This window comes from Pleurodeles waltl, chromosome 6 (genome assembly GCF_031143425.1).
Source record: "Pleurodeles waltl isolate 20211129_DDA chromosome 6, aPleWal1.hap1.20221129, whole genome shotgun sequence".
Lineage (NCBI taxonomy): Eukaryota > Metazoa > Chordata > Amphibia > Caudata > Salamandridae > Pleurodeles > Pleurodeles waltl.
The window spans coordinates 1,679,699,830-1,679,714,680 of NC_090445.1; the positions used below are offsets into that span (position 1 = coordinate 1,679,699,830).

Here is a 14,851-nt window from a genome sequence, read left to right on the forward strand (position 1 = left end):
AAAACTGTTTGTGTGATGCCCGGCCAGGCAGCAAGTGTATTGAAGAGGATTTAGCAATCGGTATTGCTTTCACCTCATGTTTTTACCCCCAACCCTATACTTCCTGCAGCCTGCAGTTCTCAAAGACCAGGAGGCAGGCATTGCCGTTGTTATTGATCGTCAGAGGGTTACCAATAAACTATATTGCTGTTGTTTCTCCCTCCGGAGAAAATAGACCCCTGATTGGTAGACTTGTAGAAGATTGTGGGGGTTGATATAGTCTTGCATTTGAAGCATGATCTCGGTTTCTAGTGATCAGGTGAAAAAAGTGGTTGGGGCTGATGAGATAGTTTTCAAGGAAAAGCAAAGTTGCCAGACTAAAGGGGGTGGGTGTTGATGGTGCTGCTTGAGTGAAAGCAGTAGGAGAACGCGAGATGTCATGAGAGGCGGTGGAAGGATCACATCCTAACTTGAAACTGCTTTGAGGGATTTTAGGATGATGACTGTCATCAATTCAGGGAATATAAAAGTGCAGCACAGAGATAATTACACCAGGGTACGCTAGGGGTCATCCACTGGGTATGAGAGGCGCCACATTTATATCATTTTTTATATTTATATTTCTTTTATGAACTAGTGGTCGATATTCTCTCAGGTCATAAGTTTGGGGGGGGTTCAACTGCTTTGCACCATATTTTTAACTTGCAAGTGTCAAATGTGGCTTTCTGTGAGGGGAGAACTTGCAGGTGGTTCTTTCAGTTTTGTGAGGTGAGTGGTCTTTGAGGAGTATATTCTCCATGGGTTTGACCTATGTTGGGCTGATAGGTACATCTGGTGTTGTCCATGATATGGAATCCATTGTTGTTGCAGCAGCCTCACACATGTAATAACAAAGAGAGAATGCAAGTTTCTTCCTCCTCCACTGGAATATCTGGGCTCACCTCAGGAAGCAGATCAACATAGCACGGAATCTTTCTCTTTTAATGTTCCATTTGATGAGTCAAGTGAAACTCCGCGTTGAAGAGGATAAGTTGGTTGATTGTGGAGTTTACATGCGCACCTCACGCTCCTCGATGGGTGCCTCTGTGTTAATACCACGGTGAAGAGGGTCTCCAGTAAATCACTTTATTGAGCTTCTTTTGTCTTTCTCCTGGGTCTACTGTGTGGTGGTACCTCACTCTCAGCTCAGACAGGATTGATAACCTTGGCTAGCACCAGGCACCACATGTAACCACCAGCTAGATGGCTTAATGTCTCCACAAAGTCCAGGCAGCAGGTATCAATCTTGCCGACTTAAGCCAGACTTTGTTTCCACTGCTCAGTCCTGCTACAACCTGCTGCCTTCTGCACATCATTCCTTTCTCCCACTTCATGGCCTCCTGGCCAGGGGAGGAAACAACTCTTCTCTTTCTGGTTGCCCTATCTTTGAATTCTTCTTTCCTTTATTCACCTGTCCGTACCCGGCTTCGTTTCTAATTAGCTATTGCCCGCCTGGTCCTCCTTCATCGGCTCTAGGATCACTCTGTTCCTTCCCTTTCCCTCTTTTTCTATGTAGAGATTTCAATCTTCACCTTCTTTCCTCCCCCGCCAACACTCAATAGCTTTCTATTCTAGACCCCCAACGGCTCATCCAACTCCCATCTGAACTCTCTAACAGAACAGCCTCCTTTCTCGAACTTTTGTGTTCTTCTTCCCGTCTTGTTTCCTCCCTCTTCTCCCCTTGTCCCATCTAATGACCACTATCTTCAATCCTTTGGCTTTCAGTTTCTTCAACATCATTCCCAGGCCCCACAGCACTCATCCTTTCTGCCTCGATAATGAGCTTTGTTCTGCAAAACCCTCCTCACTGTGTTCCCTGGTAAGAATATTTGAATCGTCTTTCTCTCCTTTTACAGACTTCACGCTTTGTTTCTTTCTCAAATGGTCCTCGTCTGACCCACACGCAACAAACTACAGACGAGTCCATAACTGGACACACAGTGCAACCAACTTACACAAAGTTCTCTAAGTGGCTGTAAGGTGACTTCCTCGCTGCAAGGAAAAAACTTAGGAGGTTGGACTGTTATTTGATGTGTATGCAATGAAATCTAACAAACAACCCCCGTGTGGTGCAGAATTGAATGCGAGGTCAATAACTGGGCCGAGTTACAAGAAGTAGGGGACTGTTCAAAGTTCAGAGTTAAAGTCTTACAAGTGCATACGGTGGTCTTTTGCAAGAAAAATAATGCCACAAAGAGTGCTGAAGGGCAGTTCGATTTTCATTTCTAGAAGCTTCGGTTCAGACCGAGCACAGGTTACATGTCGAATGAATTTGGGAGCCTGGACCCATCATGCACGTGTGCAACACCTAGTCTGACCAAGCACAGAGGGGTTTCTGCCGTGTACCCATGCTGGTCCCTGCCAGGGATGCGCTCTCAGCCTTTCACTTTCATGAGTGATAAAGTTCACCAAAGTTTACAGCGCAGGTGAACTTTTCAGGCCACCGATCGACCATAAATCTCTTGTGAGAAAACGAGGACAGAAAATCTAAAAAGTCCCTCATTTCCTCCCTGTGCCAAGCAGAAGAGAATCTCAATGCTGCCCTGATTCATACTCCGAAAAAAGCTGGATATGGTTTTGTCTACAGTTTCAGACACCAAAACTTAGAATGGGCAAAAAAGAAATGGAAAACACCAGTAAAAACCACATCAGATAATTCCCCCTGGTGAGGTAAGGAGCTGTAATGCTCCTCATCTTGTATTTCCATAATGTGTGAAGTACTGCTTTGGACAAACTGAGCGCATGCAGCAGGGTGCCTGGGTACCTGGGCTTTCGAAGTGTAATCCGCCAAGACATTGAGCAACTTGTAGAACACCTCAAACCACGGCAGATAGCTGCAAGAAAAAAAAAAAACAACAGTAAAAAAAAAAGTCCACAACTACAAAAATAGGGTGTACATGAACAAATCAGTTACACATCAGAGAACCGATTCACAGAGAGAGTTATTTTATCCAGACATAAAAAAGAACAGCATTAAACTGATATGTAAAAGGCCGGAAGATGAACACATCCCAAGGTATTTGAGCTTTTGCAAATGTGGACAGCTCTAACACCTATTAGCAGCATGAAACCTCTCAAGGGCTGAAAGAACTATAAATCACCAAGAGAAAATCACAATCCCTACAGTCCACAAGATATACTGACTGCCTTTACCGATGCCATTAACACCTATTAACACGCAGAGGGATGGGACAGAATATTAACTCATTTTAGGAATAAATGCTGAGAGCATTTCAAGGGAAAGTGTGTACACCTGCTCACTCGACTTTTATTAATTACAGAAACATAAACTCATTAGTTGTAGACTAATTACCGAAATAATGATGTAAAGTTTATATTTCCGCTACACCATGTAACAATTTCAGCTACAAACACAGCTCGCGATTTGCACAGCAATTCATCCTTAACATCTGCATTTCCACAACTTAGGCTTGGAACTTCACTCATGAAAGAAATCCATGTATGAGACAAAATGAGTCATGAGAGGCACTGAGGCATGAGAGAGAACAAGGCGTGAGAGAGAACAAGGCGTGAGAGAGAACGAGGCGTGAGAGAGACTGTGGCACGAGAGAGACTGGCACGAGAGGCACGAGAGACACTGAGGCACGAGAGACACTGAGGCACGAGAGACACTGAGGCACGAGAGAAAATGAGGTACGAGAGACACTGAGGCATGAGAGAGAACGAGGCGTGAGAGAGAACGAGGCGTGAGAGAGAACGAGGCGTGAGAGAGACTGTGGCACGAGAGAGACTGGCACGAGAGGCACGAGAGACACTGAGGCACGAGAGACACTGAGGCACGAGAGACACTGAGGCACGAGAGAAAATGAGGTACGAGAGACACTGAGGCATGAGAGAGAACGAGGCGTGAGAGAGAACGAGGCGTGAGAGAGAACAAGGCGTGAGAGAGAACGAGGCGTGAGAGAGACTGTGGCACGAGAGAGACTGGCACGAGAGGCACGAGAGACACTGAGGCACGAGAGACACTGAGGCACGAGAGACACTGAGGCACGAGAGAAAATGAGGTACGAGAGACACTGAGGCATGAGAGAGAACGAGGCGTGAGAGAGAACAAGGCGTGAGAGAGAACAAGGCGTGAGAGAGAACGAGGCGTGAGAGACAACGAGGCGTGAGAGAGACTGGCACGAGAGAGACTGGCACGAGAGACACTGAGGCACGAGAGAAAATGAGGTACGAGAGACACTGAGGCATGAGAGAGAACGAGGCATGAGAGAGAACGAGGCATGAGAGAGAACGAGGCGTGTGAGAGAACGAGGCGTGTGAGAGAACGAGGAGTGTGAGAGAACGAGGCATGAGAGAGACTGGGGCATGATAGAAAACAAGGCATGAGAGACACTGAAGACAGACATTGAGGCACGAGAGACACTGGGGCACGAGAGAGAACGAGGGATGAGGCATGAGAGAACGAGGCTTGAGAAGAGAACGAGGCTTGAGAAGAGAACGAGGCATGAGAAGAGAACGAGGCATGAGACACTGAGGCATGAGAGAACGAGACATGAGAGACACTGAGGCATGAGAAAGAACGAGGCATGAGAAAGAACGAGGCTTGAGAAAGAACGAGGCTTGAGAAAGAACGAGGCATGGGAGAGAATGAGGAATGACAGGGAATGAGGCATGATAGAAAATGAGGCATGAGTGCGAATGAGACATAGCAGACAATGAAGCATGAGATACAATGAGGCATGAGATACAATGAGGCATGATAGACAATGAGGCATGAGAAGCATGAGAGAAAATGAAGCATGAGAGAGAATGAAGAATGACGGGGAACGAGCCATGGAAGAGAACGAGGCACGGGGGAGAACGAGGCATGGGGGAGAACGAGGCATGGGGGAGAACGAGGCATGAGAGACACTGAGGCATGAGAGACACTGAGGCATGAGAGAGAATGAGGCATGAGAGACAATGGGGCATGAGAGACAATGGGGCATAGGAGACAATGGGGCATAGGAGACAATGGGGCATAGGAGACACTGAGGCATGAGAGACACTGAGGCATGAGAGACACTGAGGCATGAGAGACACTGAGGCATGAGAGACACTGAGGCATGAGAGAGAACGAGGCATGAGAGAGAGCGAGGCATGAGAGAGAGCGAGGCATGCGAGAGAGCGAGGAAAGACAGGGAATGAGGCAGGAGAGACAATGAGGTATAGGAGACAATGAGGCAGGAGAGACAATGAGACATGTGAGAGAACGAGGCATGAGAGAGAACGAAGAAAGACAGGGAATGATGCATGGGAGACAGTGGGGAACAGGCGACAAAGAGGCGGGAGAGAGAATTAAGCATGAGAGACAATGAGGCATGACAATGAAGCATGAGGGACAATGAAGCATGAGAGACAATGAGGCATGGGCCATGACAGGCAATGAGGCATGACAATGAGGCATAACAATGAGGCATGACAAGGAAGCACGAGAGACAATGAGGCAAGAGGCACGACAGACAATGAGGCAAGAGGAACAAGAGAGAGTGGTGCATGAGGAATAAGAGTCAAAGAGGCATATGATATTTCGAAGATCACGTGCAACGCCTCATTTCTAGCGTGTGGTCTCATCTGCCATCAGATGGTATCCTGGGAATCCCACGGGTGAATCATGAACTGTGTTTGTGGTGTTTTCACAATTTGAATAGGTCACATCACAAGAGAGAGTTTCATTTTGTTTCTCACAAATGAATCACGTTTGAGAACCTTCCCTGGAGGGTTTTGTCAACAGCGTCTTGTGGCTGAGGGAATCGGGTGGGAAAACGGCAGCAAGGCAAACACATTACTTCTGTAACTCCACATCCGGTTCACATGACAGCTGCCTCAGCGGACCCGGTTTAAGGTGTAGACAAAACACCACCAGGTCCATCACCGGATACCTTATTTCTGTTGGGTGCAAATCCTCTCCCAAGCAAAGCAGCTAGATCAATGTCCACATCTGCCAAAGCAAAATGGCCAGCTTTGACCACATACTGCCAAAGGTTAAACCTGATAGGCTGAAGTGTATCTGTCAATCACCCAAGTGCAAGATCACTTTCAGAAGGTATGGGCAAGGAAGATCATCTCTTTTCAACAACAAACGCCCCAGATGTACATTCAGCCGACATTTGTGCCACCATCCCAACCTGCCAATAGCTCTGCAGCCTTTCCACTGCTGAGCACTCCAAGGAAATCCTGCACTACGGATCCTGGTGTGCACGCCTACACAACGGCCAGATGCTTGCACTTCTCACTGACCAGTGAATATGGTACCCAGCTACATTTTAACCAATGCTTAATTTTTAAATAAAAAAGGTGCCGGTGCCCAAAGCCCTCCTCTTAAACACGCAGATGCTGCAATTAAATGTGTGAACATGGAATACGGAGGAGGCGTAATCCTGAAGCCATCTCGGGCTGCTTCAGTCCATTTACAGACACTCCCTGCCCCTTCAGCTCACTCTTGCAGCTTTCTACTTTCTCCCTTTGTGACGATTTTTCGTTTTTCCCTTCAACCGTCTTTTCCATATGTGTCTTTTGCTCGCAGCAAATGCTTGAGGCCGAAGAACAAGCCCCGGCCCTCAAAAATAAGTGCCGGAGCTCAGCACCAGCAACAACAAGCACAAATTAAGCACTGATTTTAACACAATAAGTATGTTTATCCTATCTGGCACACGCAGAGGCAACACAACGATTCACTAACAGTGCGCTGTTGCTCCATTCTGTCGCCAGAGCGCCCTGCTTTACTTGGACATATCATGGTTTTCTGCTGCTTAAGCACAGTCAGCAATGGACTGACAACCTCTATCGACAATCAGTAACTGTCACTCAGACCTCAGTTTACTTTTAGAGTACCACCATCATGATGGGAAGGATGGAGCATGAGGGGCAACCTGCAAAACGCATAACAAAAGGAGACCTTAACCTGAATTTTCACATAATGCACTCTTTGCTGGTTTCTTTTTTACAACATGGGATTTGTATCTCCAAATAAACAGATCTTAAATTCAATCAATCAATCAATCAGGAATTTGTAAAGTGCACTACTCACCCGTGAGGGTCTCAAGGCGCTAATTTGGTAAGTCGTTTGCTGTTTGGGTTCTAGTCGAAGAGCGCCTTGACGCACACATCTGCGGAAAGAGAGAATCACCAAGCATGTGCGAGCTCCTTCAGGATGCAGGTTTCTCAGTGTTGGGGCACTGCTCAGATTAACTTGCTATACCTGTATACAGGAGCTTTCTGGTCAGATAACGGTGTCAACAAGCGAAGGGCACCTTGACATGGTGCTTGCTTTATTTTTGATGATTTTCTAATTGTGCTTTGCCAGTTGTTTTTGCCAGGTGAACAATAAAGGTAATTATAAGAAGAATTAGGTGTATTCTGCTATTAACACAGTATTGAGCAGACACAAAAGTGTGTGTGATTAGAGCTTCTGCGCCAAGATTATTAATGCAGAGTTCTTCAGGTTGCACAGCCCTTTAAATATGGTCGTAAAATATACATATAACACATGGACAGATGCCCTCCATCGCTTCATAAACAAGCCAATGGATTCTACTTTCTACTCATGCTGTAACTATTAATAATATGTATGTTGTCTTGCATAGTAGAAATCTATTCCATGTGCTCCAAACTAAAACATTTGTAGTAGCACATGTTTATGTCAAAAAGATAATTCTGTACCAATGATTCAGGTTAGTGTAAAGTCCATAATATAATTGTTTCATATATCCAAAACAAACGCTTTATTCTGAGTGAAATACTGCATTCCAAATGCAATTCACATCTCCATTCTTCAAAAATGTTCCCAATTCCACTTGTTCGTCAAACAAACTGTTTATTCTGAGTAAAGTACTCCATTCCAAATGAAAGTAACATCTCCAATCTTCAAAAATGTTCCCAATTCAACTTGTTCGTCAACACGTGTTTCATCAGGGGAATACCCCTTGACTTCCTCAGGACCTCCTTCTATTTATAAGTATTATTCCTATACTTTCTCCAAAACGTGTATCGATGGACTTGACAATACAATTGTGACTTATCAGTAAGTTCACAACGGATGCCTCGTTACGAAAACGTCCGGCGTATCCTGTTTAAATATCAATTTTAAATGATCCCGATAGTGGTATGCCGCAAGTACGTCGGGTGCCACTCCTGGCTCCAAACTGACCAAACTTCTCCATCATGTGTCCACCACAACGCCATGCCTGCGTAGTTTGCGTTGTCTTAAATGAAATGGGAACAGATCAGTTGGAAGTGACAACCTGGCAATCTGCAAGTTTAATTTTTTGATATGTCTGTAAAAGTAATTATGTGAATAATAAAACTGGAAGATATTTGCATGTCCTCCAGAGAGACTCTCTCTAACTGTGAATGCACAAACATCAGAAGGCTGTAAGAGTTAGACCTGGGCGGAGTTCTGCTAAGCAGAACCCCGCAAAGTGACCAAAAACCTCTGCTGCTCTACACGGAGTTCCACAAGCTACGGAGTGCATTAGGCGCACTGTTTGTGCTCATTTTTCGCACCGGGTGTTTGCCCTGCGCTAAATCATCAAGAACGGTACCACGTGCAGCACAGGAAGGCGCTGATTCTTTTCTGCCGCTCGAGTATATATCCTACTCGAGCTGAAGCTTCCTCAATGCGAATGGAAGGTTTCTCAACACGAGGAGTAGCGACCATCCGCGTTGAGGAATCTCGCTGGGAGGTGGTCTGGAGTAAGATTTTGCTCGCTCGCCAACTTAACATTGGTGAGCGCGAATAAGGGAAAAAACTCTGCTGCGTGAAGTTGCTCTATAAGCAGAGCGGGAAGAATTCGGCAAAATCCACGAACGGAGCAGAGTTTACCGCTCATCCCTAGTAACAATGTCGGGCAAACTCTGGAATAAGTTTTCTTTCACAAACGTGCATGCCACTCTGTGCCTTTGCAGCCTGTGAGCATGTACCAAGAAAATCAATCAAAACAGAGAAAACATGAACCAGAACGCAGTGCTGACGGATACTGATCTATATGTGATGGCCAATGAAAAGAAAGGTTTCTGAAACTAGCAAGTCACCCGTCGCCTTGGCTGTGCGTTTCACAGCCTCGATTTGTCTCCTAAATAGGCCACAGTGCGATGCAATCAGAAAGACCTCTATGAAACTGTGGGCCCCCCCAGAGATTGTTTTATACCCAAATCACCTAAATTCTGCGGGTTTGTGGCTGTTTTAATCCAGATCCTCCCCCCCCCCCCCCCAACACCCTTCTGCACCAGCCTCTGCCCCCCTACCCGCAGGGAAGGGGCCCCCGATGAAGTATGACGCAGCACGAGACTGCCTTCCTAGTCACACATGCCCGGCCAGGAAGGAGCAGTTGTTTGATAGGGTAGTCGGGATTTAAAGCTTTTATGCAACACAACCACTTCCTGTGGGGGACCCCCCCTTCCCGCGCGTGCAGCTTGTGGTTATAAATGAAGTGCGATGCAATTTACGTGACAGATAGGGCGAACAGCCCTCCGCCATTAACGTCCGTTTGAAGCCTTGAAAATACTACAGTAAAGTTTAAGTAGCTTATCCCAAAAATACCGATAAGCAACTTAGCTTCTTGTGCTCTCGCGCCTGTTGGTAGATCTCAGCCGGGGGGGGTGGGGGGGGCTGGGGTTGTGTTGGAAATCTCAGAGTGGGACACAATTAGCCATTTAAAGAGGGCGGAGGCTGGCACCGGAGTGGCATCTTTCAGGGGGGATTAGGCGGCAGATAGGGCCCCACTCCTCGGCCTCTTGGGGGGCGGCGGGGGCGCTCACCGGAGACAGACCCCGGCCCAACATTCTGAGCCCGGGATTAGGCAACAGGGCCCAAGAGGGGTTCGCGTTATTAAACAGAAGGATTTTCTCATCGACGACTTTACGGGGACGAAAAAAGCAACGCTTTGGCCGGGTGAGGATGAAGAAAAATCCTCAAGGCCGATGTTCAGGGCAAGCTTTGCTTGAAGGAAGAGGAGAAGATGAAATGAGAGAAACGCAATTCTTCAAGAAACAAGTTTCTTGGTTGAACCGTTACCCCACCAGCCAAAGAAACAGAACGCTAAGTATGACCTCAGGCCTCCCCATGCCAGGATCCATCGCGCTGCCAGTCAGTCCTAAACTAAATGTAAATCATTGTTTTCAAGTACGTTAGTCTAATAGGTTCAACGGAGGCTCCCAAGGCGCATTCATTTGTTAAATGAAACTGCAGGACTGCAAACATCATTTCTTGCTGACTTGGGTGAGAGAGTGAGTACACTTTCTGAGTATTCCCAAAACAACAGTAGCTCAGAAGGTTCGATCTGTAATTTTCGGACCAATTAATCACTGTGAGATTAATCATAAGTGATTAACTTCAAGTTGGTACCTCTTTAAAATTGTTTTTACATCAAATGTAGGCCTTTTGTGGGAAAACTCTTCCTTTTAGAAATTTAGTTATTTACTCATTATAATTTACGGGAAGATTCCCCCAGGCACCAGTCCCATTCTCCCTCTTTTTTTTTTTTATTTTTTTATTTTTTTTTTATTTTTTTTAAGTTTACAGGGAAGAACACCTTACCTAAAACCCCAAACTTTTAGTTCCAATTGATTGATGATAGTTCCAATTAAACCTACACACTACACCTGTCACCACCCAATTTTACATTTTTCCTCTCTCTATCCCACTCACTAAACCATTCCCTTTACAAACTCTAACTCCAAAACCTAAACATGCACTTCTTAATATTTTGTTTGTCCCTGATATTGTGCTTCTCCTATGTTTGTGACGCCATTGTTTTAACACAGGACTTTTTAGGTCGAGCATAGCAGCGTGCAAGTGCTGCTTTTCCGACATGTTGGTAGGTATCTGGGCTTTTAACCACGCCCACCGCACGCCCATCACTATCACTCGTTCATGGGATTGCCTTTCAAAAATCATTTGATGACATTGGTAAATGGTTTATGTTTGTCCCTCCTTGGGGAGGTTTTGTTACCGCCCTGGCCATCGCCTCTGTCACATGGCTATTTGCACTTTTGCCAATAAGTTTGACTGCGAGCGAACTTCTTTTCCCTTTTGTGTCTCTCTTTCATGCTGATGCTCATGGCGGCCATGGTGGTGTGAATCGGCTCGCTCATGTGAAACTGTTTTCATTTTCAATTTATGAAGCAAGAAAAGTCCAGTTAGGAGTTTATAACGTTATTAGCTCTAATTCGAGCAAATGCGAGACCCATTGCATTGCAAATGCTTGTTTCATCCTGAGGTACTGAACCCACAAAAACACATCAATACTCTGACAGTAACATTTCAATGATTGTGGCCTAAGAATGATTAACTATTGCATTATAGTACGGAAAGAGTGATAGTGACTGAAGCACATGACTCCGCCACAGATGCTCATTTATGCAACAGTTCTAAGCAGAAATATGTTTATTCAACAGTGACAGCAAAGTAAGTTGTTTTAAGTGTCTCGCATTGTAAAGGATAACATTTAAGTGTCTCGCATTGTGTCTCCCAGTGCTGACAAGTCCCTCATCCCCTGTCTCGCAGGGGATTTCAGCATTCGGGAGCTTGTCGTTTTCACTTTATCTGTTAAATAAATGGACCTACAGTCCCCAGCATGCAGAGTGTTGCCTAAAAAGTTACCCACAGAAAAAGGGACCCATTTCGAACAGTCTCAGCAAAAAGACCAGGTGAGGACAGAGTACTCAAGTCTCGCAGGACCAAGTGGATCATCGGGTCAAAGGGAGGCAAAGCCTATGACTGTAGGAGCCGCTCAGCCAAGGATCTGGAAACCTAAGAAAGCTGCAGCAGATCAGGAATAAAAAAAATTCCTCTTCATTCAGTAAGATTTTTTTGTGCCAGAGTATTGAAAGATTGGATGGCCCTCAAAACAGCAAAACACTGGAATGCCACAGATAGTATTTTAAAGCTGTAGAACTAACCCCTGCGCCCACCACATTGTCATCTCCTGCTCAGATGGGACTATGTTCGCAGAGCAATTCACAAGAGTGCATTTAGCTTTGTTGTACAAACAGCTAGATGTATCATTCAAAAGTCACTTTTCAAAATCACAAAATGGGAATTTTCATTCATAAATGTATTCACATGTGTACAATATTATACCACCATGGTAAACTATGATGCAACTGTAAAACGCCCACACGGTTTCAGGCATCAAGCATGTCAGGGAAGGAATCCCTGAAGTTTTAGAGTCACGAAAAACTGAAAGCGATGACAGCCCATTCCGACCCTGCAAGAGTTGAAGATTTAGGCAGGAGTAAATGCCTTTGCATTGATGGAGTAAAAGCCCTTGAGAGAGTAGGAGAATGGGATTGTAAATGAGAAAAACATATTTCCTATGGAGAAAAAAAAAACAAGTGCACTGATGAAGCAGCATTCTGGCATGGACCACGGCACACTGTGCAATTACACATGAATGTAGTTAGGCACCCACAACCCCTTTTCAGCATTACTCCTGGACAGCGGCAACTGTTGTGAAGCTGCAACTATTGCAGTCTTCCAAGAGTAAACAAAAATGTGGCAAGTTCACAAATTTGTTAAAATGCCCTCAAATCAGAGAATACAGCTATGGGTGCTGATGTACGTTTTCGGGACAGTCAAGGACTAGAGGGCAAAAAAAACAAGCATTTGCAGTGCAATGGGTCTCGCGTTTGCTCGAGTTAAAGCTATTAGCGTTGTAAATTCCTAACCAGACTTTTCTTGCCACATAAGCTGAAAAGTAAAACAGTTCCGCATAAACGAGCCGACAGCCGCCATGAATGCAAAGCAGACACACAAAAGGAAACAGAAGTTTGCTCCCAGTGAAAATTATCGGCAAAAGTGCAATTATCCATGTAACAAGGTCGATGTCATGCAAAGCGCTCGACTACTGCCCAGCAAGATTGCGCTGTCTATAAAATAAAGAGAAAAAGTAGTGCAGAAACCATACGAAAAACACAGAGCCTCGTATGTTTTCAGTAGCTGGACGCTGTGCTGGGCTAAACACTGAAAAGGCATGACGAATACACGCCTTTCACTAATTAAATCAAGCTAATTTTAAAAGGCTAGCACACAAACCAACCAAACTGATGGGCCTGATATGTACGTGGTTAAAAGCCCACAGAGAGATTACAGCAGAGACAAAGCGCTTAGCGCTCGACCCTAAAAATAAGCCTGGTCACCATCGCTCTTAAATGAAAAGTTATTGGGCCCAAGATCACAAAGGAGACGAGCAGAGCCGGGAAGTGGATCATTTCACGCTTGAAGCTTTTGAGACTGGTGGAGCCGAGGCTCCCAGAATGCTTCAGTGCAGTGAACCCTGTAAAAGGTTTGCTCTCCCCTGAAACGGCTCCGATAGGATTTCTCCCGGCAGAGCTTTGCACCGGCCCATGTACAGCTAATGGTGGCAGTGTTGAGGTTTCAAAGCCGAGCAACGGGCGCACCCGGCTTCAAAGCATCACAGCTTCTCCCTGTTGGGAGGCCAGGGATCGCAGCTGACGCTTATCTGGCTGTGAAGCCGAGGCGGCTTCCGGTACCGCTTCATTAGGCCGAGTCAGCTGACCGGGGAGGGTTTCTTCAACTGCATGCGAGAGCCCTCTCTGCCTTCCTCCCGGCATCGGTGCAGAGGGAGCCACCCTCGCTGGGAAGAAATATCCCCTCTCCATCCATCAGTGCAGGATAAAACCTTCCATCGCAGCAATGCAGGGCAGTGTCTCTGGTGCCCTCCTGCATCAGGGCAGAGGGGGCCACCCTCGCTGTGAAGAAATATCCCCTCTCCACCCATCAGTGCAGAATAAAAACCTTCCATCGCAGCAATGCAGGGCAGTGTCTCTGCTGCCCTCCTGCATCAGGGCAGAGGGAGCCACTCTCGCTGTGAAGAAATATCCCCTCTCCACCCATCAGTGCAGGATAAAACCTTCCATCGCAGCAATGCAGGGCAGTTTCTCTGCTGCCCTCCTGCATCAGGGCAGAGGGAGCCACCCTCGCAGGGAAGAAATATCCCCTCTCCACCCATCAGTGCAGAATAAAACCTTCCATCGCAGCAATGCAGGGCAGTGTCTCTGCTGCCCTCCTGCATCAGGGCAGACGGAGCCACTCTCGCTGGGCAGAAATATCCCCTCTCCACCCATCAGTGCAGAATAAAACCTTCCATCGCAGCAATGCAGGGCAGTGTCTCTGCTGCCCTCCTGCATCAGGGCAGAGGGAGCCACCCTCGCTGGGAAGAAATATCCCCTCTCCACCCATCAGTGCAGAATAAAACCTTCCATCGCAGCAATGCAGGGCAGTGTCTCTGCTGCCCTCCTGCATCAGGGCAGAGGGAGCCACCCTCGCTGGGAAGAAATATCCCCTCTCCACCCATCAGTGCAGAATAAAACCTTCCATCGCAGCAATGCAGGGCAGTGTCTCTGCTGCCCTCCTGCATCAGGCAGAGGGGGCCACACTCGCTGTGAAGAAATATACATATACCTTCTCCCCCCTTCATCAGTGCAGAACAAACTCTTCCATTGCAGCAATGCAGGGCAGTGTCTCTGCTGCCCTCCTGCATCAGGGCAGAGGGAGCCACCCTCGCTGGGAAGAAATATCCCCTCTCCACCCATCAGTGCAGAATAAAACCTTCCATCGCAGCAATGCAGGGCAGTGTCTCTGCTGCCCTCCTGCATCAGGCAGAGGGGGCCACACTCGCTGTGAAGAAATATACATATACCTTCTCCCCCCTTCATCAGTGCAGAACAAACTCTTCCATTGCAGCAATGCAGGGCAGCGTCTCTGCTCCCCTCCTGGATCAGGGCAGAGAGAGCCACTCTCGCTGAGAAGAAATATCCCCTCTCCATTCATCAGTGCAGCAAAAACCCTTGTCCCTCCATCACTGAC

General features: G+C 46.6%; 1 protein-coding gene across 4 annotated transcripts in view; it reads right to left on the reverse strand.

Moving 5' to 3' along the window:
* The window catches only part of DENND1A (DENN domain containing 1A), a 1,115,636-nt gene that overhangs the window by 672,476 nt on the left and 428,309 nt on the right, over nucleotides 1–14,851 (reverse strand). For all 4 annotated transcript variants that reach the window (XM_069241713.1, XM_069241711.1, XM_069241712.1 and 1 more), the window contains exon 6: nucleotides 2,783–2,852. In XM_069241713.1, coding sequence (XP_069097814.1) covers nucleotides 2,783–2,852 — 70 coding nt within the window. The remainder of the gene's footprint in view (nucleotides 1–2,782; nucleotides 2,853–14,851) is intronic.